The sequence below is a fragment of the Myotis yumanensis genome, unplaced genomic scaffold (genome assembly GCF_028538775.1).
Source record: "Myotis yumanensis isolate MYYU_CA2020_CCGP unplaced genomic scaffold, mMyoYum1.0.hap1 SCAF_1, whole genome shotgun sequence".
Classification (NCBI taxonomy): domain Eukaryota; kingdom Metazoa; phylum Chordata; class Mammalia; order Chiroptera; family Vespertilionidae; genus Myotis; species Myotis yumanensis.
This window is the reverse complement of record NW_027223752.1, coordinates 51,532,496-51,555,253: the sequence shown is the minus strand read 5'-3', so window position 1 is coordinate 51,555,253 and position 22,758 is coordinate 51,532,496. Positions and strand designations below refer to the sequence as shown.

General features: G+C 54.9%; 1 protein-coding gene across 2 annotated transcripts in view; it reads right to left on the bottom strand.

Annotated features, from left to right (window-relative positions):
* Positions 1 to 794: 794 nt before the first annotated feature.
* RBPMS2 (RNA binding protein, mRNA processing factor 2) overlaps positions 795 to 22,758 on the bottom strand; it is a 28,977-nt gene continuing 7,013 nt past the window's right edge. Inside the window, exons 2-8 of one of the 2 annotated variants that reach the window (XM_070421018.1) lie at positions 12,754 to 12,831; positions 12,231 to 12,269; positions 11,300 to 11,362; positions 10,818 to 10,968; positions 10,193 to 10,344; positions 2,174 to 2,243; positions 795 to 1,904 (exon numbers count right to left, since the gene is read on the bottom strand). In XM_070421018.1, the coding sequence (XP_070277119.1) occupies positions 2,181 to 2,243; positions 10,193 to 10,344; positions 10,818 to 10,968; positions 11,300 to 11,362; positions 12,231 to 12,269; positions 12,754 to 12,831 (546 nt within the window). In that variant the 3' untranslated portion in view covers positions 795 to 1,904; positions 2,174 to 2,180. The remainder of the gene's footprint in view (positions 1,905 to 2,173; positions 2,244 to 10,192; positions 10,345 to 10,817; positions 10,969 to 11,299; positions 11,363 to 12,230; positions 12,270 to 12,753; positions 12,832 to 22,758) is intronic. The other variant, XM_070421028.1, reaches the window with a different exon arrangement.

The following is a 22,758-nucleotide window of genomic DNA, read 5'->3' as shown; positions in this document are numbered from 1 at the left end:
CCTGACCTTCACACCCATGTGCTCTGGCTCCAGCTGCACCTCAGCTAAGGCATCTGGGGAGCTGCAGCGGGGCCCAGCAGGGCAGAGGAGCTTACCCATTTCTGCGCCACCCTCCCCGGTTCTCTCCCCAACAGCCTCACTAGACCTGCGCCAAGGACGCTGCACAGAGGAGGCCAACCTCCAAACCAGTCCTTCTCTCCGGGGGCCTGAAAATCACACAGGGCACGGAGGGCCAGGCCGATGGGTCACAGCACTGCGGGCTTCCTGTGGGTGTACGGACTCTCCAGTTCTATCCTCAGAACTCGGAACGTGAAGGGAGTGAATTAAACACAGGTGGTGCCCCGCTGGTGTGGCTCAGCTGGCTGGGCATCCTCCCACGAAACAAGAGGTCGCCCGCCGGTTCAATTCCCAGTCAGGGCACATGCCGGGTTGCAGGCTCCATCCCCAGTAGGGGGTGTGCAGGAAGCAGCCAATGGATGATGTTCCTCTCTCACAGATGTTTCTATCTCCCTTCTTCTCCCTTCCCCTCTCTCTAAAATCACTAAAAACATATTTAAAAAAAAATTTAAACACAGGTAAGCTGAAAGCCCCACCCCCAATCCCATGTATGGCCCTTGGCAAGTCACTTCCCCTTCAGACTTCAGTTACACAAAAGAGGGAAGGAGGGAGGGGCTACGAGAGCTCTCAGGCCGGGACCCACTTCACTTCCTCCCCCTGAACTCTCAGCCTTGTCCTCTCGTTATGCCCTCCCAACAGCAGTCTACATCCCGCGGAAGCAAAGGTCAGAGAGCAGCGACTTTGGATGATTTTTTTATTTTGCATTTCATATATCATCCAGTTTCACATTCTCACAGGATCAGCAATTACAACAGCCACCTCGTCTCCTAAGTCTGAAAACGGCAAGACAGCCACAGCTGCGGCCAAAGGCAAAGCACTGATGTGCTCACAAAAACAAAAAAATTGCACAATTCTCCCTTCATTTTTCTTAAACTAACGCCTGACACGAAAGTTCATGGCTGGAGAATGGAAACCCTTTCTTCTTCATGCCTCAAACTAAACATTAAACTTATCTGACAGGGCGAACAAGGTCTCTTCAATAATTAATTGCACACACACATGAAAAATCCTTTATGATGCATAAATATTTTGTTACACAGGGTACAAAAATACTTTCACTTTTTGGTTGGTTTCGTCGTTTGGAAAGAATGAGGAGCAGTGGCAGGGGTGGGGTGTGCTGTGGAGAGGTGAGCAAAATGGGCAGAGAAGGGATGCTCTGAACAGCTGCTGGCCCATCTGAGGAGGGAGTGAAGGACCCCGATTTGAAATGAAAAAGGCAACACTCTGTCGGGTGGTCGTTGCTGCTCAGCCGGGAAGTGTGTGGGGCAGTGGAACCGGCGGCAGGGCGGCCTCACCGAAGCAGGGTGGGTGTAGGGGAGGGGTGTGGAGAGAGGGACCAGGAATGATGAACCATGAAAGGCCAGGACCTGTTGCTATGGTGACACAGTGTGAGAACAAACTGTACACTCACATATACACAAGTGTAAGTGTCTTAATTCATGCCAGAAAACATGCAAAACCAAACGCCTTGTTCCTCTGAGGTGAAGCTACAAAAGCAAGTTTGGACGGGAGGTCGGGCCTCGCTCGGTCCCAGGGCGGCCTCGGAACCGGGTCTGGGTGTCCCAGAATCCTCCCCTGAGGCCTTGGAGAAGGGCTCTGGGCAGGACAGGGCTGAGGGAGAGGAGAGAAGGGAACAGGAAGCAGTCCACTGAGTCAGGCTTAAAATTCACAGTCTTTGGAGGAAAGCAGCAGCTCTCCACAGGCCGCCCGGGGACAGTGGAAGCTGCGGGCAAGCGGCAGCTTCCTCCCCAGCGGGGGGCGGGAGCGTCAAGCTGTGGTAACAAGACCTGGAGGGAGGGGAGAGAGGGGTCCGTGAGCAGAGGTGCGGGACTGGAGCTGAACCCAGGCCTTCCCACTGGGCCAAGTCTGCAAGACAGATGGGGCGGGCGGGTGACAGGTGGGAGGAGAAGGGGGAGAACCAGCCGCAGTGCCCGGAGCACACGCTCAGGTGAAGGCCTCGCATCACCTGGCTCTCGGATTCGGTGAGGGGAGACCAGGGCCCTGCGGGAAGCCCGGGTCTGGGACATGCATCCAGGACCTCGGGGCCAGCACTTACTGAGAAACTAACAGAACTGACGGTATTTCCATCCTTGCTGGGTGGTATCAGAGGAAGGGTACCAGCGCACCTGCAAGAGAAGCCGACATCAGGAGCTAGCCGTGCAGCCCTTCCCCGGATGGGGAGTCCCGTCAGCTCGGCCTTCTGTGCTGTCAGAGTCCTGGTTCTGTCACCACTGGCAGGTGTCGGGCCAGGTACTCACCTCTAGGCCTCAGTGTCTTCATCCTGAAAATGGGAGAGGGCCCCTGACCTGCCTCCTCTGCAGGGTGAAGGCCAAATGAGAGAATGGTTATGGTGATTTACACTCCACTAGACCGGACGGGAACGTGCCAGGTTGGGCCAGGTGGAGGCTTGGCGGCAGGGGGCCCAGGTGCTAACAATCTGCCTGTCGCCCTTTCCTGGGAGGGGGCAGAATTCCTAACAGGAGGCTAAACCACAATACAGTTTTGCTCGACATCTCTGAATCTCAGTGTCCTCACCCAGCTGTCGGCTAGAGATGGCTGTCACAGGCAGCCATGAGCATCAGGGAGACAGAATGCGAGGACCCCACACGAGAAAGCAAAGCTGGTGTGGCCTCCAGGCCTTGTGTGATCTGTAAGGAAGCCGTGGGCGAGACCCCATTGCTACATCCTCCCCATCTCCACCTCTCTGTCCCTCCGTCATTACCCTCCTGAGTCTCGAGGTTTGTAACCTGCCAGCTAAACCCTCGAGTGGCGCCTACGGAAACCCTGGCACTTTGCAGAAGGTCCCACAGCACAGTAGCCCCGAAGCAGGATCCCCAGAGATGGGTCTGGAAACGATATGCACCCCCTTCCCCATGGGCTGGTGGTCGTCTGGATGGTAAGCTGTCTTAGGGGCCAAGCCAACACTGCAGGGAAGGCCACTTGCCCCAGTTACAAGGCAGCACGTCTGCCCCAGCCTGGCCCAGGGCTGCCTGGGGGAGGGGAGAGATTACCCAGATGGAGCCCAGGGTCCCCTAAGGAAAGGAAGGGATGGCACAGGAGCCGACGCAGAGACAGGAGCAGCTGGACTCATGGACAAGTCCCTGCAGCTGCACCAGTCAGACCAGTTACCCACCGGGCCCCTGGGACCCTCCAGGCCATTTGGGGCTGCAGGAAGCTTCCTGAGAACTTGCTCCTGTGCCCCCTCCAATGCCAGGTGCTGTTCTGTACAGCGCAGGACTCTGATCACCAGCACACAGCAGGACGTCAGGGGCTGGCCACCCTACGATGCCAGGATGCTTGGCATATAGCATAAAGTCTTAGTCACCTGACCGATGCCAGGCTCCTCTCTGGGCTCCAAGCCTGTGGCACTGCCGTCACCAGGGCACAGCTGACCCCAGGCTGCGAGAACTGCCTTGAGTCAGCCCCGCACCACACAGAAAGGTCAGGAGGCGCTTCTCGCCTCTGAGCTGTCCAGGCAGAGGCCCGGACCCTCTTTCCTGCCTTCTGAACATCTGGAAGCGGTTCCCTGCCTTCCCGGCTGACAGTGAGTGGGAGGAAGCCTCTCCTCCCCTTTGCGGAGCCACGGATGCCCTCTCAGCAGGAGGCCCGCTGGACACCAGAGCTCAGGCCACAAGGAGGGCGAGGAAACCAGCTCCGCTGCTGCTGGAGAGCCTGTGGCCCAGCTCAGGGAACTCTCCTGACCCCGGAGCAGCCCCCAGCAAGGAAGCGCCTGGAGCTGGGTGCCCTGCAGGGCTGGGGGCGGGGAGGACATCGGATGGGAGTGGGAGGGACTCTGGAGGCCTCCCCCTTGCCCTCTGCACCACTGGGGAAGCCGAGGCCTCCTGCAGCTGCGTCAGACTCCCTCAGAGCCCGCCTCATCTGGCCCACTCTCCACAAGTGCTGGAATTCCTGCCTCTGAAGCAGCACTTTCCCCCTGGCCTGAGATGAGTCAGTGCCTTCTTGGGGAGGAAGTAGAGGAAAGACCCCATTTCTGAGCTCCAGACAGCCGTTCCCCTGAAGTGCACAGAATGTTCTCAAGTGGCTGCATTTCCGCTTCCCTCAGACACACAGCGTGGGCTGGCGGTCCGGGTCCTCTAGGGAAGCACGGTCCAGCCCTGGCCGGTGGCTCAGTCGGTTGGAACACTGTCCCCTACACCAAAAGGTTACAAGTTCAATTCCTGGTCAGGGCACAGACCTAGGTTGCGGATTTGATCCCCGGACAGGGCAACTGATCGATGTTTCTCTCTCTCTCTCTCTCTCTCTCTCTCCTCCCCCTTCCTCTCTCTCTAAAATCAATAAACATATTATCAGATGAGGAATAAAAAAAAAAAACAAATCTCTAAAGCACAGTCCCTTCCTGTCTCAGCTCAGAATAGGCCCCCCTCCCCGCCCCCCAGGGCCAGCACCTCAGGGAGTGAGCGGCTGGTCCCTTCTCAGGGCCTCTAGTTGCTCACAGGGGACTTGGGGTCCTGAGATACCCACACGGACAGGCCCATGGTATCTACGATGAACCAGGTCCCAAGAGGACCAGCAGCAAAACAAAAGGGGGCAGGAACTCAGTTCCCTCTCACCCGGGACTGACTGAGGAGATGTGCCCAGAAGGGAAGGGGCAAAGGAGCGAAGCCACAGAAGAAATAGGAACAGCCAGCAAATACGGGCCTCACTCACCCAAAGGTCAATTACAATAACACCCAGGCTTACTGACCCCAGACTGGCCAGTCTACACGTTGACCCTGTAACAGCCCCGGGAATTCATGACAAGGAAACCACCGGACAGGTGCCCAGAGAGGCGTGAACAGAGCATCCACTGCCGCACAGCCTACCAGCAGCAAAGCATTGTGTACACACCTGCTTACCATCCACAGGGAGCTGGGCACACTCACCCAGTGGTGGGCTGGCAGGGCATCTAGAATGTAGATCTACATCGACTGATGTGGAAAAATGTCCTCGCCCTAACCGGTTTGGCTCGATGGATAGAGCGTCGGCCTGCGGACTCAAGGGTCCCAGGTTCGATTCTGGTCAAGGGCATGTATCTTGGTTGCAGGCACATACCCAGTAGGGAGTGTGCAGGAGGCAGCTGATCGATGTTTCTCTCTCATCGATGTTTCTAACTCTCTATCCCTCTCCCTTCCTCTCTGTAAGAAATCAATAAAATATATTTTAAAAAAAGAAAAAGAAAGAAAAATGTCCTCATAATTAAATTTTAAAATGATTAAGTATGTCTACAGTAATTTTTGTAAAAGATTCCTATCCGTGGCTTTACATATACACTTGCCCCCAACTACCTACCAAGTCTAAGGACCAAAGGTAGCGATTTTCTAGGAGCAGGATGATAAGCCAAAGGGAAAACAAAACAAAACCCTGCCTCCCCCCACCCCCATAAATGCAGAGCTCTAATAGCTAATGCTTATGAAACCCTTAGCCTGTGCCAAGTGCTGCTCTAAGTAGTTTTCAGGTACTGGGTTCATTTAATCCTCATAAACACCCTCTGAAGCTGATGCTGTCACCATCCCATTATACAGATAAGAAAACAGAGGCAAGGAAGCTCATGCAACCTTAAGGTTGTCGGTAAGTGGCTGTGTCAGTTTAAGGATGGGGAGCCGCCGTGAGAGACCCCCATTTCCTCAGGTGAAATAAAAAAAGGCAAAGTCCAGGCTGGGAGGACTCTGGGACACAAGGGACATGGAGAACCCCTGCTTTTAGGCTACTGTCTTTATGTACCAGACCCCAGCGGGCCTCTGCCATCCACACCTCCTGCATGCCTCTCCCTCTTGAAGGAGGAGATTCTATCAAGAGGCTCAGAAGGTTGAGCAAGATGGCCTTGTGCCAAGACAGAGGGGGAGAACCATCTCCCAGCACCTCTCTGCAGGTCTGGTCCCTGGGGCTCTGGCTGAGCTACTGGCAAAGGGCATGCATTTGGGGTGTGCCCATCTGGGTAAAGGAAGAACTGCTTTTCATCCCCTCTTGTCTCTGAGCTGCTACCTCCTTGCCCCCAGGCATAGAAAAACTCAGTTTTGTTGGTCCCCTGGGTTCAGAATAATTCTCTTCATATCAACACTGTCCATCCCTTTATTTAGGCATTTTCTTTTTAAATATATATATACTAGAGGCCTTGTGCACTGGTGGGGTTTGGGCTGAAACCGGCTCTCCAACATCCCCCAAGGGGTCCTGATTGCGAGGGCGGTTCTCGGGAGACGCACCCCGGAATTGGGCTCCCTCCTCTGGTTCGGGATGCACCACCCAAGAACTGCAGCTGCCAAGTCACTGCAGCTCGGCAGCTCCTGCATTGAGCATCTGGCCCCTGGTGGTCAGTGTGCATCATAGCTACCAGTTGGATGGTCACTTAGGCTTTTATATATACACCAGAGGCCTGGTGCACAAATTTGTGCATGGGTGGGGTCCAGCCGGCCCGCTCTGATCGGGGCCTCGCTGAGCAGAGAGCCCTCCCTGCCTCTCCTGGTTGTAAGAGGTTGGCCAGTTGGCCCTGCCCCCAATCGGGGGTGGGGCTGGCCGGAGGAGGGGCCATGGGCAGTGGGCCGACTGGCCCCACCCCCTGGTCAAACTCCCAGTTGAGGGGACAATTTGTGTATTAGCCTTTTATTATATAGGATATATAGGGCTAGTGACCTGGTGCATGGATTCGTGCACATTGAAAGGAAATTAATTAGAAGGTGGCCGGCAGGGTGGGCCTGGATGAGATGGGCCAGACATGCCTTGGAGCCAACCTCCTGTGGTCCCTCCCCTGAATCTGTGGAGGGAGTGGGGGGTCCCTCCAGCAGGTGGGGTCCCTCGGCCTGGCCTGCGGGGATTGGGCTGAAACTGGCTTTCCGACATCCCTTGAGGGGTCCCAGAGTGTGAGAGGGCACACTGCAAAGTTGCTGTTGTACAGGGTGTGGAACGCAATTCCAAGTGTGCAGTAAACCAGATTCAGGGCCCACAGCAGCCAGAAACAACATAACCCATGGCTGAAGGTGGAACTGTGCGGCCCCAGGAGGAATCAGGCTCCATCCTGCTCCATCCTCTCTGGTTTCGGGATGCATCACCCGAGAACCACCCCTGCCAAATCCTCGGCAGCTCCTGTGTTGGGCATCTGCCCCCTGTTGGTCAGTGTGCATCATAGTGACCGGTCGGACGGTCAGACACTTAGTATATTAGCCATTTATATATGTGTAAGATATCCTATATAATAAAAGGCTAATATGCAAATAGACCAAACGGTGGAACAACCGAACAACTGGTTGCTGTGATGTGTGCTGACCACCAGGGGGTGTGCAGGGAACATGGCGGGCAGCAGCAGGCAGCAGAGCGTGGAACAAGGCGGGGCGCCAGTCACTGTCATCAGGGTGAACCTCTGGTAGTTACTGAAAATTCTCTGCTTCCACACGCTGAGGTCCTGCTGGGCTACTCCACCTCCCCCTGCTCCTGAAGGGCGATCGGGGCCGGCAGCTGCCTCTCGCACCTACTGTCGGCGATGGCCCTGCTCACACCCACTGCCGGCACCAGAGCCGCCACTCACACCCACTGCCTGCGCCAGCCCCGCTCGCACCCGCTGCCAGCCCCGATCACCCCTGAGGGCTTCTCCACCTCCCTCTGCTCCTGAGGGGCGATTGGGGCAGCAGCTGCCACTCACACCCGCTGCTGGCACCGGCCCCAATTGCAAGGCTGCTGGTAGACAGGAGATCAGGGTCTCGGAGGGAAGGGCCAGGCAGGGGTGCAAAGGATGGGCCGAGACCCGCCCCTGTGCCCACCACAGCCTCGTGGCCCACAGTTCCTTTCAATGATGAGAATCATTGATTGGCTGCCTCCTGCACGCCCCCTACTGGGGATAGAGCCCACAACCCCGAGCATGTGCCCTTGACCAGAATCGAACCCTGGACCCTTCAGTCCGAAGGTCGATGCTCTATCCACTGAACCAAAACCAGCCAGGGCTATTTAGGCATTTTCAACCTCCACTTCTGGGGCAGCCCTACTGAAGGGGTGGGGAGGGGGCTCTGGAAATGAAAAGAAAAAATGCTACTTGGAAAATGCTTTCATGCCTATTACTGCATTTGGTCCTAACAACGTTTTACTATTGAGAACATGGCTTTCCAGAGAATTAGTTACTGCCTGGACCAATCTCTTGTTAGTCTCCCTCCCCAAAAATGCCACTACCCTTTGAGGCAGCCTTCAAACCCTTCCCTGGGAATCCCAGGAGACAGGAACTCAGACATGAGGCCTCCAGGCTCAGAGAGGACCCAGGTGAGGAAACTGGACAACGATGGTATTAAATACCAGCCACGATGCCTGGTACTTCTATAGTCTTCCCTCTGTATAGCCGTATAAAGTAGGTATGACTATCACCATTCCAAAAAGAAACTGAGGCACAGAGAGGTTAAGTAACTTGCCCAAGGTCACACAGGTGTTAAAAGAGAGAGCCAGGACTTGGACGAGGCAGCTGGATTAGAGTTGGACAACCACAAGGTGTAGGGAGGGAGGGAGCAAGCTGGAAAGGAAGACAACAGGAGGGCACAAAACCCTCGGAGCAGGTAGCGGCATACCACTCCCAGCCCGCCAGGGGGCCACCCCGAGAAGGTGCCTCTCCTGTCCCTGGCTCCCAACCTCTGCTTGGTCACTGTCACAGCCTAGCATCTCAGAGCAGACCTCTCACCCGATCTGGCCTAACCCTCTCATTGTACAGAGGAAGACACGGAGGCCCGAGGTGAAGCCACCTGCCGAAGACCAGGTCACTAACTGGTGCAAAGTGGGGATCAGAGGTGAGGACCCCAGCAGTTAAACTCCCCACGTGTCCGGAATAGCGTGCAACTGCCCGCCCTCCACACTGCGCCAGGTCAGAGACGACGGACAGCGTGCCCTGCTAACTACTCTATACCCACCACAGAGCCTGGTAAACACCCAAACATCTCCTGCTAGGGAAGATCTTTACCACCTTCCTACCCCAACCAGTTTTCCAGCTGTCTGTGCTGTGCAGCTGGGGAGCAGTGCCCAGTTTGCCCACACTTCTGCCCTCGGTACAATCTAAAGTTGCTGTGGCCAGGGAGAGTGCCCCTGCTGGGTTTGTTGGGGTACTAGCCACAGAACCTGAACCTTCCACCCTGGAACTGGGCAACCCAGAAGTCACTGAGCCCCCCAGAGGACGGAGATGACCAGGAACTTAGCCCTTGGCCAGCGCACCGACTCCTCCCACTGCAGCTTCCAGTTCCTGTGAACTCCGCCTTCCTGGCTTCTCACTTCCTTTTCCTCCTCATCCCCTTCCGCTGCCCTTGCAAGTCTGCAGCCTCTGCTCACGCCTGCTCAACAGCACAGCACGCCCCGGCGAGGTCACTCTTCCCACTGATGGGAGGCCGAGGTGGGCTCGCCACTGCTCCTCCGCCCTCCTGTGCCACCTGGCAGTGCCATCCACACAGCTGGCATTCCTGCTGCTGCCTCACAGGAATGGGCTGGTAGCGGACCCCCTGCCTGTCTGCCTCTCCAGCACCGGGCCCGGCCCTCACTGAGCAGAGAGCCCTCCCTGCCTCTCCTGGACATGCTCGTGTCCTCTCTCCTGCCCCAGCGCAGGTTCGGGAGGGAGAGCATCCAGGCTCCAAGGAAACAGGAACCCTCTCTGAGCACTCGGGGGGGGGGGGGGGGAGACGTTTGTCCCACGTACAGTTCTAGCACCTCTCGTGAGCTGACATTTAATTCTCACAACAACCTGAGGCACACAATAGTATTCTCCTTTCCCAGATAACTAGAAAAACCAAGGCACAGCAATCTCTAAGAGCTTTCTCAAGTTCATAAAGACAGGAGGGGGCAGAGGCGGGCAGCGGGTTCCGGAGACCACACTCGGGTTGGGATTTGAATCGTGGTTCAGTCACCGCAAACAGAGTGCAGTGCCCGGCCGCGGGTGGTGGAGCCACAGCTGGGTCTTCAGGACTCTGCCCCAAATCTTCAATGTGGCCTCACGGCTTGTCCTCTCCCCACGCCCTGTCAGAGCCCAAGAGACATGCGTGGTCCAGAGGCCAGGTAGGTACAAAATCTGGCCAACTCAGAGCCTTCACTCTCCCCCGTCCTGCTTCTCCCCTGGGGGAGAGCTTACCTGAGCATGCAGGGCGGCGGCGGCGGCAGCAGTGGCAGCTGGGTAGGTGAACGCAGCGTGTGAGATAGCCGGGGTCAGCTCTGTGGTGTACAGAGGGTAGGGGGCCCAGGCCTCTGGGGACGTGGGGATCAGAGCAGTCCCCATCAGGTCATCTACAAAGGGAGACAACAGCCCCCGTCGTCAGAACACTCCCTTCTGCCACCTCATGCCAAGCAGACAAGGGGACTCAGCACTACGGATGAAGCAGAAGCTCCCATCAGGTCAGATACCCCTCAAGACCAGAGAAAGAAGCCATGTTAACTTGGCCTGGCAGGGAGTGCGTCTTGTCTGCTTTGAGAAGCTCTCAGATGGGCCTCCGCCCATCTCAACCAAGAGAAACCAGAGAAGGCTTCAGGGAAGTCTGACGGCTCAGCCTGTCTGAGGCCCAACAAAGGCTGCAGGGAGGACGGAAGCATGGAACCCCTACGGAGGTGGCTGTGGATGCAAGCAGCCTCCTGGAAAAGGGGGCATGCAGGCGGACAGTCCCCCAGTGAGAATCTCAATGCCTGCTCTCTGTACAAACCCCGTGGGGGCTCCGAGCCCAGGCCTAGTGCAGGGCAGCAGGCTGCAGCTGAGCGCCACTCACAGGGGTCCCGTGCGATGAAGTGTGCTCCGAGGGCGGGGTGAGCGCTGGTGGGATTTGGTGTAGCCATTAACTTGTTCTTGGCCATCTTGGTATTGGCTTTGGCAAACTCTAGCCTCAGGGTCTGCGGGTTCTCGGGATCAAAGCGAATACCCTACATTGGAAGGAAAGGAAGGGGAAGACTTTATTCTGTAGAACCCAGACTGTCCACTGCAGTGGGCACAGAAGGGCCCCAGAAATGATCTTGCCCGAAAGACTTGCCCACATGAGGCCACGACAGAGGACATGCTGCTCCAGCCTTGTGAGTAGTGACGTCTGGCCAAGACAGCACAGCCAAGGACTCTGCCCCAGGGCGGCTGGGAAATAAGGTCTGTGGGCCCTCTCCTTGGGCGTGGGGTGGGGGAAGGTTTGCAGAAGACAGAGCAAGGACACCCCATGCCGAGGGGACTGTGGGTCAGAGAAAGACCTGTTCTCCATCTACTCACATTCAATGCATTCTTGGCTGCTTCTGCTCCTGCCCGGCTGTCAAAGATCACAAAACCAACAGGCTAGGAGGAAAAAGAGAGAACACCCTTGTATCTCTCCCAACATCCCATCTGCCCCGCAAAAACAAAACAAAACAAAACAAAACAAAAAACCCAAAATAATAAAAAGCAACTCTTGCCCATTTCCACCCTAAGCTCAGTTGGAACAATAGAAGACTGCACCAAAAGTCTCCAACCCAGGTACCACGTTGTGGGAAATGATGCCAGCAGAGCTTTATCCTACAGCACTAAACATCACCCTTCCAATAAGTCTTTTTTTTTTTTTTTTAATGCATGCAGGTAATTAAGAGTAAGTTCCAGCCCAGTCAGCATGGCTCAGTGGTTGAGCATTGACCTAAAAACAGGAGGTCCCAGTTCGATTCCCTGTCAGGGCACATGCCCAGGTTGTGGGTTCGATCCCCAGTGTAAGGCGTGCAGGAGGCAGCCGATCATTGATCCTCTCTCATCACTGATGTTTCTCTCTCTCTCTCTCCCTTTCCCCTACCCTCTGAAATCAATTTTTAAAAAATAATATATATATGTAAGTTCTGATGTTTTCCCAGGAAGGGGACTCCAATATATCAAGTTCCCAAGGAAGTTCTAGATTCGATCAAGGGGAACAGGTTGAAACTTCTCCAACTTCATTTTGCCAAGGTTCAGAACAGACCCCAAGTGGCCCTCAGCCTCGAGCCAGGAGTCAGAGAGGCAGGACCAGGAGCTGACTGGTAAGAAGAGGGGGTCTGTGGAGGCCACTATTTTGTCAGCCCAGGACAGAAACAGGAACAGGGAGCAGGTCTCAGCTCCCTCACGACAGAGTGAAAGGCAAAGACTTCATCCCAAGCTCAGCAGTTGGGATGGGCTGGGAGGGAGAAAAACCTTGCAGAGAAATTACCTGTCTCGAGGTGAGCTTGATCAGGGACCCTTCATACCCCTGCAGAGAGAGGCAGTCATTAACAGGGAAGGTCAGAGCCACTGCTGTGCTGTCCCAGCCACCCACTCCGCCCTCCACCACTGTTGGGCGCCCTCCATTCTGCATCCTGCACCACACGGAGTAGCACATGGTGGGCATCGGTGGTAGTAGCCATCGCTTCAGGCATAAATGCCCATTTGCCCCACTAGCTCGTAATCCAGACGCACAGATCTTACCTCGTTAGGTTTTCTCCTCTGCAAATTGAAAAGGCTACACTGAACCTCAAAGATTACTTCTACAGCAAAACCTATGGAGATTCTCCATGTCCCCACTTTACAGATGAGGAAGCAGAGGCTAGGAAGGGCTAAGTGATCAGCAGAAAGCAACCTGTGAATCGACAGGTCTGTGATCACAGTTTCTGATTCTCTGCCCAGGTCAGCGATTCATTCCTGACGCCTCGCCTCTATCCTAGGCTCTGCCCGTGGGTGGCTGGGCCCAGACTCACCTTGAACGGCCTGAAGAGCAGGTAGAGTTCTCTGGGTTTAATGTCCACAGGGAGGCCACTGACGAACAGTGTCCGGACCTGGAGACAGAAGGACAGGAATGAAGGCCCTTCCTTCTAGAAGGAACTAGAATCCTCCCAGAGTTTAGGGAGGAATTTGGTATTTCCTGAGACAAATGAATACTCAGAGGTTCCTAGCATTTAACTTTTTGTTATTGTTGTTAATCCTCCCCCATGAATATTTTTCCCATTGATTTTTAGATTTCTATTTATTTATTTATTTTTAAATATATTTTTATTGATTTCAGAGAGGAAGGAAGAGGAAGAGAGAGATAGAAACATCAAAGATGAGAGAGAATCATTGATTGGCTGCCTCCTGCATACCCCGCACTGGGGATCGAGCCTGCAACCCAGGAATGTGCCCTTGACTGGAATTGAATCTGGGACCCTTCAGTCCATAGGCCTATGCTCTATCCACTGAGCCAAACTGGCTAGGGCTGATTTTTAGAGAGAGTGGAAGGGAGTGGGGGAAGAGAGGGAGAGAAGGAAATGGAGAGAATAGAGATGTGTGTGAGAGAGAGAGGTGTGATACCCTGACTGGGGCCAGGTATCACATCTACAATCCAGGTATGTGCCCTTGACCAGGAATCAAAGCCGAGACCCTTCAGTGTGTGAGCAGATGCTCCAACCATTGTGCCACCAGCCAGAGCACAAGCATTTAACTTTTCAAAGCCCTTCCTGTACACTTTTCTTTCTCTAGGTTCTTCCTGCAGGTGTCACTCAACAAGCACCTGCTGAGCACCTCTGTGCAAGACTGTCTGCTGTCGAACAGCTGCAAGAAGAGAAGGCCCTATTTAATAAGCACACAGATCACGGATCCCTTTTCAGACCAAGGGCCCCTCTGACCTCCTAAGCAAACTATGCATCTTACCCCCCCCCCCACCCCCCCCAAATGCACAAGTTAAAATGTATATATTTTGTAGCAGATACCCATAGACCCAGGTTGAGAGGTTCTGTCTGGTCCAGGGGAGAGGCAAAGATGTAAATGGAACATAAGTCCTATGCTACACCCTGGGATGACTTCAGCAGAGGGCCCACCGCCGTCACATCCATCCCCTGGGCACTGCTCCTGATGCTAGATGTAAGCTCTTTAATGGCAGGGATGTGTTGTTTTCTCGCCTCTATGTCCAGCTCCTACTATGGTGCTGGTACTAAATGTTTACTGAATCAGAGACCGGGGGTTAGGAGTCAGGGATGGAACAATTATGCTGGGTTTTGAAGAATGAGTAGGATCTTGCCAGCTTCAAATGAGGCAGATGATGCTGTGAGTTTACAAGGCTTGCCCTCACCATGGTGACAAGTTGGTGGTGAAGCCAGGTCTAGACACCAGATTTCTATCCTGTGACTCCAGCCAAACCCAACTTCCTGAACGGCATGATAGCCTGTGGGACCCAGCCAACAGCCTTGTTAGAGACAATGGATTGAATCAGGAACCTGGGGCAGCCAGGCAAAGTTACACCCAACACACACACACACACACACACACACACACACACGCACGCACACGCACACGCACATCCTCAACAACAGAGCCAGGAGTGACTACGGAAACCAGCATGGATAGCTGCTGGTAGCCAGTGCCACCAGCCCCAGCCCATGCCTGATAACAAATGGGTAAGGGCACGTTTCTTCACTCACATGAGTTTTTTGCCAAGAAGCATACCCTTGCCATTTAGAGCACATTGTTCCTTTCGGTCATGCCTTTCCCGAACCAGATATGCCTCTGCTCCCAGGCCTGGCGGAAGGTTCTGTACACGTCACAGCCGCAGCTGTGTCCCCATCTACACGGTGCTCAAGTGCTGCCCTGCTCCCAGAAGCACCTGGGAGAAACTGGACAGCAGAGGCTCTCGGGTGGGCTCCGGAGGGCACCCTCCTCTGTGCGCTGCCCTTTGGTGGGAGGGCCTTTAACCTCCCTGTAACACAAGGAGAGTGACCTTCTCGGGTCACCAGCTTTTCTTTAAAGGCAGCAGACCCGGGACCCACCTGGGCAGGTAGAGGTGATGCTTGCTTCTGGGTGCCAGGACTTGAGCACCCAGCCAGGGCCCTGCTTCTCCCCCTCCCTGGGATGGAGGGGGCTTGGTTTGGGTCAAAGATGCAGAACCAGAGCCACCCCACAGAAACCTCTGCCTCCGTTCTCCCCAGGGGCCACCCATTTCACCCCGGCTAATTTTAAACCCTTCCTCAAATGGCTCCTTTCTGGCCAGACCTCCCCAGAGGCCCCCTTAAATAGCAAGTTCTCAGCACCAAGCTTCCTGCTGGGTGGGGGAGGGGAGGAGGAGGGATCTTTCCCTCCTTCCCAGCTCAGATCCTGGTTTCCAGCCTTCCCTCTGGGCCGGATGTTTCCAGCCTTTTTCTTCTGGTTTCCATCATTCAGGTTCTGAAGTGTTCACAAGGCCACAGTATCGCTCCCGTCCTGTCCCTGGCCACCTCTCAGAAACAAAAGGAGACCAAGGCAGTTACGGGCGTGGTGGCGGGTCCCTGTCTGCCAGGCCACAGACCCTTTGCTGGGATATCCAAGTCTGGGAGGTTAGGTCACAGGAAGCCTGGCCTGACTATTCTCTCAGGTTCTTACTTGATCTTAGTCACCCCAGCAGACGACAGGCTCCCTGACTACTCTCTGTGCAGGCAGGGAAACTGAGGCCCAAAGGGCCTCACGCAGCTTAGTTCACCCAGGCACCCTGACTCAGTCTTCGGTGCCACCAGCAATCCGTCCGGCTGTGGGGACAGATGGAGTGGCACGGGGGTGGCCTTGTTAGCCTCATGTAGGTAAAGTATTGCCACACATCCATTCCAGAGCCCTTCCTTGGGGACTCGTTTAGGATGACAGCAAAGCTGGAGCATTAGGCAGATGAAACCGGCGAAGCAAGGTCGAGGGGGCATGAGCTCAGCCCCACGCTGAGAGGAGAAGAGGTTCCAGAGCCCACCACGCCTCTGCCTTTCGGCTCCAACTCCCTCTGGTCCTGCCACAGCCCATCTCCTCCGGGTCCCCGGCAAGCTCCATGCGCTCCAAAGGCAGCTGCCCGTGCTGCCTCTCGGGCCACCCCTCCCCAGTTCCGTGACTGAAGAGCACCCACCCCTCACATCCCTCTACTTCCTCCCTTCCCCTCCCTTCCTCTGAAGTCCTACGGGGCCCTCAGAACCCCCTGCCTCTCATCGTTTCCACCCGTCTGAGTTTATCCTGGACTCCAAAACCCCACAGAAGGGAGCCACGTCTCAAACTTTCCTACCCTCCAAAGTTCCCAGAGCCAGGCCTCAGCACCTGCACTGTCTCCATGTGCCTCGGTCCTTCCAAAGGAACTCCCAGCCCGAGAGATGTGGCCCAGCATGGCAGAGTAATGCCATAAATGGCAAAGACAACAGGCTTCAGTTAAGCCGCTGTTTGCACCCCAGCTTAAGGCTTGGCTCGGGGAAGATGCCTCCTGCCCCCGAAGCTGTTTATCTGTACAACACGGATACCACCTACCTCCAGGATGAACAGTTCGCCTCACTCCATGTCTGGCACTTGGGGGGCTCAACAAACTGCACGTTCACCTCACCTATCAGGTACCCCAAGCCTTTCACTTTTAAGTGCTTAGTGAGGCGGGGTCGGGTCTGCTGGAGCTGGCAACATGGGTGAGCTGGCAACATGGGTGAGACGATCTTAGGTGGTCACTGGTTCCTCTTCCTCTTTCCCAGGGAGGTAATATTTGAGGTGAAGGCACCATGGAGATGAACTACAACACCCTCATTTTACAGATGAGGAAACTGAGGCTCAGAAAAGGAAGGTAGCAAAGCAAGGTGACTGCATAGTCAGGATCCTTTAGGGACGGCTGGGACAGAGACATGCAGTTACTTCTCCAAGGCCTGGTCCACTAGTCCTGTGTCCCAGGCCAGCCTTGGAGACCACCCCCATGCCACTTGCTGGTGCCAGCCTCACAGGGCCCAATGTTCATCATGAGGTGGGTGCAGGCACCAACAGCTGGTTGGTGCCAAGATGAAAAGACCAACCAGAGAGCCCATGTCCTGCCTATTCCACAAATTTATTATAAGAATTCAACACAGTCCTGGCTGGTTTGGCTCAGTGGATAGAGCGTCAGACTGAGGACTGAAGGGTCCCAGGTTCGATTCCAGTCAAGGGCACATGCCCAGGTTGTGGGCTTGATCCCCAGTTGGGGGCGTGCAGGAGGCAGCCAATTAATGATTCTCTCTCATCATTGATGTTTCTATCTCTCTATCCCTCTCCCTTCCTCTCTGAAATCAATAAAAATATATTAAAAAAAAAAAAAAGAATTCAACACAAAAGTGTTTTCAGTATTTGAAGGGAGCATAAGGGACGGTTCCCACAATCCCAGGTACTAGAAGTCACCACCCTCGTTTACCTGGCCCTTCTCCTACACCTCAGCCCTTCTCCAGAAGTGCACACACAACCCAAGGGATCATATCCTTCCCATCCTAAAACGGGGAAAGCAACCACAGCCCTTTTCAAACGGCCATCTTCGCCTGGCCAGGGTGGCTCAGTGGTTGAGAGTCGATCTATAAACCAGGAGGTCACGGTTCAATTTCCGCTCAGGGCACATGCCTGGGGTTGTGGGCTCGATCCCCAGTGGGGGGCCTGCAGAAGGCAGCCAATCAATGATTCTCTCTCATCACTGATGTTTCTATCTCTCTCTCCCTCTTCTTTTCTCTCTGAAATCAATAAAAATATATATATTTTTAAAAATGGTCATCTTTAGTGGCAGATATGAGCAGACAGTGCCAGACCACAGCCATGTCCTAAGCACAAGGAGATATGTTTGGGATGGGGTAGCAGGGGTCATCAAACTACAGCCCGCGGGCCACATGCAAATACAAATATTGTATTTGTTCTCGTTTTGTTTTTTTACTTCAAAATAAGATATGTGCAGTGTGCATAGGAATTTGTTCATACTTTTTTTTAAACTATAGTCCGGCCCTCCAACAGTCTGAGGGACAGTGAACTGGCCCCCTGTTTAAAAAGTTTGAGGACCCCTGGGGTAGAGCGAGGACTGGGGGAGAAATGGAGAATCCTTAGAAGTCAGTGAAAGGAGAAACTTGCTGAGGAACAGCTCCTCAGACGGAACCCACTGGAGGCACCACATTTCACACGGACAAAGAACTTGGCCAGAGAGGTGTCCCGAGACACAGGACATCGCAGGCAGGGCTGTGTAGCCCTCATGGCGGTCGGGAGCAGACTCAACCTTGCTGGAGGTCCCAGCCAGCACCAGGCCCACTGAGGGGAGCCAACTGGCCTTTTGGCGCATCTGGGTCCCTGTCCAGCAAGGCTTTGGGGGCTCCCGAGGCAGCTCTTTTCTTCTGCAAGTCCTGCTGCCCATCTTCCTCTGAAGTTGCTGGGAGTGAGGGGGCAGGGGAGTCCAGCCCCTTGGGTAAGCCCACAGGCTATCACTGGTTAGCAGACTTCCTGGGGCTGGTAGGTCTCTGCTGTGGGTTCCTGGGCTCTTTCCCTCCAGCTGGTGCTGGATCTGGGGTGCCTAAGGGTTCCCTAAGGGTTCACCTCTTGACCACTCCTCACCTCCGCTACCGGTGGCCCCTGAATCTCACCCCCAGTGCTTCAGGGAGGGGCAAAAGGGCAGTACCTGAGAGGCACAGGAAAGGGTGGTCCCCCATCCTCAGCCTTGTTCTTGAGGCCCCTGGGATGGGGATGTCCCCTCCCATAAGGAGCCTCTCAACTGCTCTTTCTAAGCCCAGCAAGACAGAGGACCCAGGCTCCCGGGGTGCCCAGTCCTCTCCTTCGTGACAGGCAGGGGACTGCAGGTCACCATCTAGGTTTTCCTCTCCTCTCGGCAGCCCTCTCCAGTCAGAGGGACAGCTTAGTGTTTTGCAGGGAAAAGAGAAGTAGGAAGGAGGAGCTCTGATAAACTCATTCATATCTATGTGTCAGTGTTCTTCTATCAGACAAACTGAAACATGTTTAAAGACCTTCAGATAAAAATGAAATGAAACCAAAGCCTTCAGGAGCAAGGTGATAACACACCCAAGGCACCAGCCTCGCAGCACAGTCAAGCTTCTGTGGGCAAAGCTTCCAGACAGGACTTCGATCCATTTCGCTCTGCCCAGGGGGACAGCTCTCTGGCCTCTGCACACTCTGATGGGCAGACCTGTCACTCAGGTGTCCCCAGGCCAGGCCAGCTTCCTCGACAGTGGCTGCTCAGGTCTCGGGCCAAGCTCACAGGGGACCCTATAGGAATTAAGGGAAGGGGCTGGCAGGGGAGCAGGAGGAGGTGGGTATTCTACACAGAAAGCCCCTGTGTGGAACGGGACTGGGGTACGGGGTCAGTGGGGGCCTCAGAGCCCTCCCACTCAGCCAGAGGCCAGGCAAGGGTCTGGCCACTCTGCTCTTACCAGATGTGTGCCCTCCTCTGCAAGGGGAAGGACATGCCTGATGCTGAGGGCTCAGTAGCTCTAACGTGTCGCAACCTCTGGACACAAAAGACCTCCTTCATACGGCATTAAATACTCAACGTCCCAGTGAAAGGCGGCAGTAGGGTATTGTGGCCAGAGGCTCCCCCAGTTCCAGCTTTGATTAGAGATGGGAAGGTCAGACACGGCTTTCGAAACCAGTGGTATGCCCCTGGATAAGAACCCTCTTATCTTTTGACTCTGAAGGGCACCACAGCCTTCTTCCTACCTTGGCCTGGTAACCTCTCCAAGATGGCAGCCTGGACTTCAGGTCCACCTGCCTGGAGGACAAACCTTTCTCCACAGAGGATGCTGAGGCAGGAAAACATCAGGGCCACTGCCCACGCTTCCCCCACCCCACTCCCAAATAAATGCCACAGGTCCACCAGGAGCGCCCTCCTCTGGAAGACAGACTCCTGCCTTCTAGGCAAATCCCTGCCCCACCGGCTGGGGTTCGGGAAAGACACACTCGGGAAAGTTGACTCCGGCAATAGAAACATTCTACCAAAGAAATAAAGACGGTATATGAACATTGATTCTTTGCAGCAATCCCTTAGCACCTCTGAAAGTTAGATTTCAGCCCGGGAAGGAAAAACTGTTCTAACTGTCCACTCCATCAAAATGTTCAAGTAATGCGCCTGCTCTGACTCCCCGCCTACTGGCTGCTGAGGAGCTCTCCCGGTGTCATCTGGATGGAAAACACCACTTCGGGAAGGGGGGTGGAATCCAAAAAGGGAAAAACAAGCCTCTCATAAGCCCCTCCCACATCCTTCCCCAGCTCCCAGCCCTCAGCAGCCACTGAAATGCTGAATATGTGAGCTGGAAGAAACCTTTTTAGAGGAGGAAACCAAGGCCCTGGGGTCCAGCGAGCTGCTCACGGTCACCGAGCACATCAGAAGCAGACCCAGTGTCCCCGAGGTGCTCACGAGTCAAAGCTCTTCCGCACACGATGATTTCACACCACCCACCCACTCAGAGCCCAGTGGGGTCGGCCGTGGCACCCAGGAATAGGTAGATGGCCTTCAGCTTCCAAGTGAAGAGGGCAGAAACAGCTCCTCGCAGAAGGCTGATTGGGGGTCCCAGTGGATGATCCCACGGTTAACCCGAACAGAGTGAATGAGAGGGAGGTCAAGGGGAAAACTGCCAGACGGCCAACTCCCAGCCACTGAGTGTAGCCTGGCGCCCCATTCACTAGGGGAGGCGGGGGTGGGAAGCCCCTCGAACACCTTGGACAGGACAGCTGGGCTCTCGCAGCTCCAGGAAGCCTCAACCAGGCCACCCCGCCCCCGCCAGCCAGTTCACAGGGGTTTACGGGCTGCAGCCTGCATTATATACAGATTACAGCTTTCCTGATAGAAAGGCAGTGAAGATCCTTTTTGAACTTGTACCAGCCATCATCACACCCAGCTCTGGCTTCACCAAGGGAAAGAGACCCCACTGAGAACCAAGACAGGGGACTCAGGTTCAGCCTCCTGCTCAGCAAACAACTGCTGACCAGACATGCACACAAAAGAAAAATAGCCTCAAACCAACTGTCAGGGAGCTTGGGTTGGAGTCCCAGCCCAGCCAGTCAGGCCTTCCTCACGGCCTGGGCAACAACGGAGAGGGGTGGACTAGCCTTAGGTCCTTCACACTCCGCCTTCTAAGACACCAGGGAAGCAGGTGTCCTCCACTGGCTCAGAGTTTAAACACGTTCCTTCTGTCCACAAGGAAACAAAGAAAGTGGTGATGAAGGGGCTAGAGAAGGAGAGGGTAGGAGAGCAGAAGTCAGAAGCCAGGCCCTGGCCAAGTTGAGCCTGAGGGTTTGAGAGGGGTCCCTGCTGGAGTAATATTGGGGTTGCCTAACAGAAAGCTCAGAGCAGTCACGCCCTCCCAAGCGGAGATCTTGTGGCCAGGATTTTTCGTGTGTGTGTGTGTGTGTGAAGGGGGTAGGGTGGGGGCTGGGTTCTGCTTGGGTTCCACGCTTAAGCTTGGCACCGGCAGATCGCTCCTACCCCTCCCGAGGGAAAGAAGTCCCTCTGAGCGAGGCCACTTGACGAGAGGTGGATGGAATGTGGCGACATGGCCCGCAGATCCAGGACTTATAAGGGCTGAACACAGCATAGGACTAAAGAGCAAGCAGATACAGCCAGACAGTGAATGGGAACCCAGACGCACACACTCCCAGAGCCCCAGTGCTCCCTCGTTTCCTCCAAGGAGCTCTGGGCCAGGACGCCGACAATGCCATCGGACAGCCAGATCTGGCGTGAAGTCCCAGGCTTAGGACTTGCCCCTGCTAATTACAGCCCAAATCACTCATTATCAGGGCTTGGCTCTCAGGCCCCATCTGGGCAACACGTTATGGTGTCTAGTTTTTTCACGCTTACCATTGGCACGTAAGCCTGGCAGTCCTTCCATGTGATAGGCAGCGTGGTACTGGCCCATTTCATAGATGGAGAAACCAGCTCAGGGATTAGGTGCCTGGCCAGCCAGTGGCAGGGCTAGGGATCAAGTCCAAGTTGCCTGGGAAGTTGGGGGTCTTCCCCTATAGCCTGCAATGTGTCCAGGACTGTGTGTGTGTGAGTGTAGGAGTGGGGAACTAAGCTGGGATGGTAAGTTCTCTAAAGGGAGGGCATGTATATATTTTTTTTGTTGGGCTGGCTTGTATAGTGTTCAATAAGAAGGCTTCAGACCTCACACCCCAAGCTAATTCTAGCTCCAGGAACAGGCTTACCGTCTTAGAAGCACACTTGGTCAGAGCCTATTGTGAGCACCAGCCTACACCTCATCTAGGGAACCAGACCAAACAGCACGAACTGCGCCATGCAGATGACTCGCTGCTATGTCCAGGCACCTGCTTTCCATTTGGTTCCAGACAGAGCCAGGGTCCAAGGCTTTCCGAGGGGCAGACTCACAGGGCTTCCAGAATGGAGGGCCCACGGGTGAGGCTCCCTCCTCTTCTGCACCATATACCTCCCATCCTTCCTGGTGCTGTGCGGTTGGCCAATGCAGATCCACTGCTTGTCCCCTGTACTTGGCACCACTGTCACACACCACCCCGCAAATTCAAAGCTTTGGCCTAAAGGAATCTTATACCCCACCCCCAGCTCCAAAATCAATACCTCCAACCCTTACACCATGTGATGTTGTTTGAGTGTGAACAGGCCGTACTGGGAACACAGCACTAAGCCCAACACACTGCCCATCATCTGACTCAGGCAGATGATGCCTGACAAGAGATGTTTCCTAATGTAATGCTCCTGTCGAGAAAGGGTCTCTGTTCAGGGATGGAAGCTGCATTCTGGCCGGAGCTCCCCTGTCACAAATACATCAGGATCCCTCCATTCCCAGCTGTGCCTGGATATGACCACAACTATCCACCGAGGACAGGGGCCAGTCTGGGCAGTTCTTCTCAGCCTTCACAGCGACAAGGGTTCTCAAAAATGGTTTCAGGCGCTATTCCAGTAACCTCTCCTGACCCCCCACCCCGACCCCAGTAAAAGCTCAGACCCATTTGGGAGGGGGAGGTTGGCTCTTCCCAAGAGGAGCTGGATA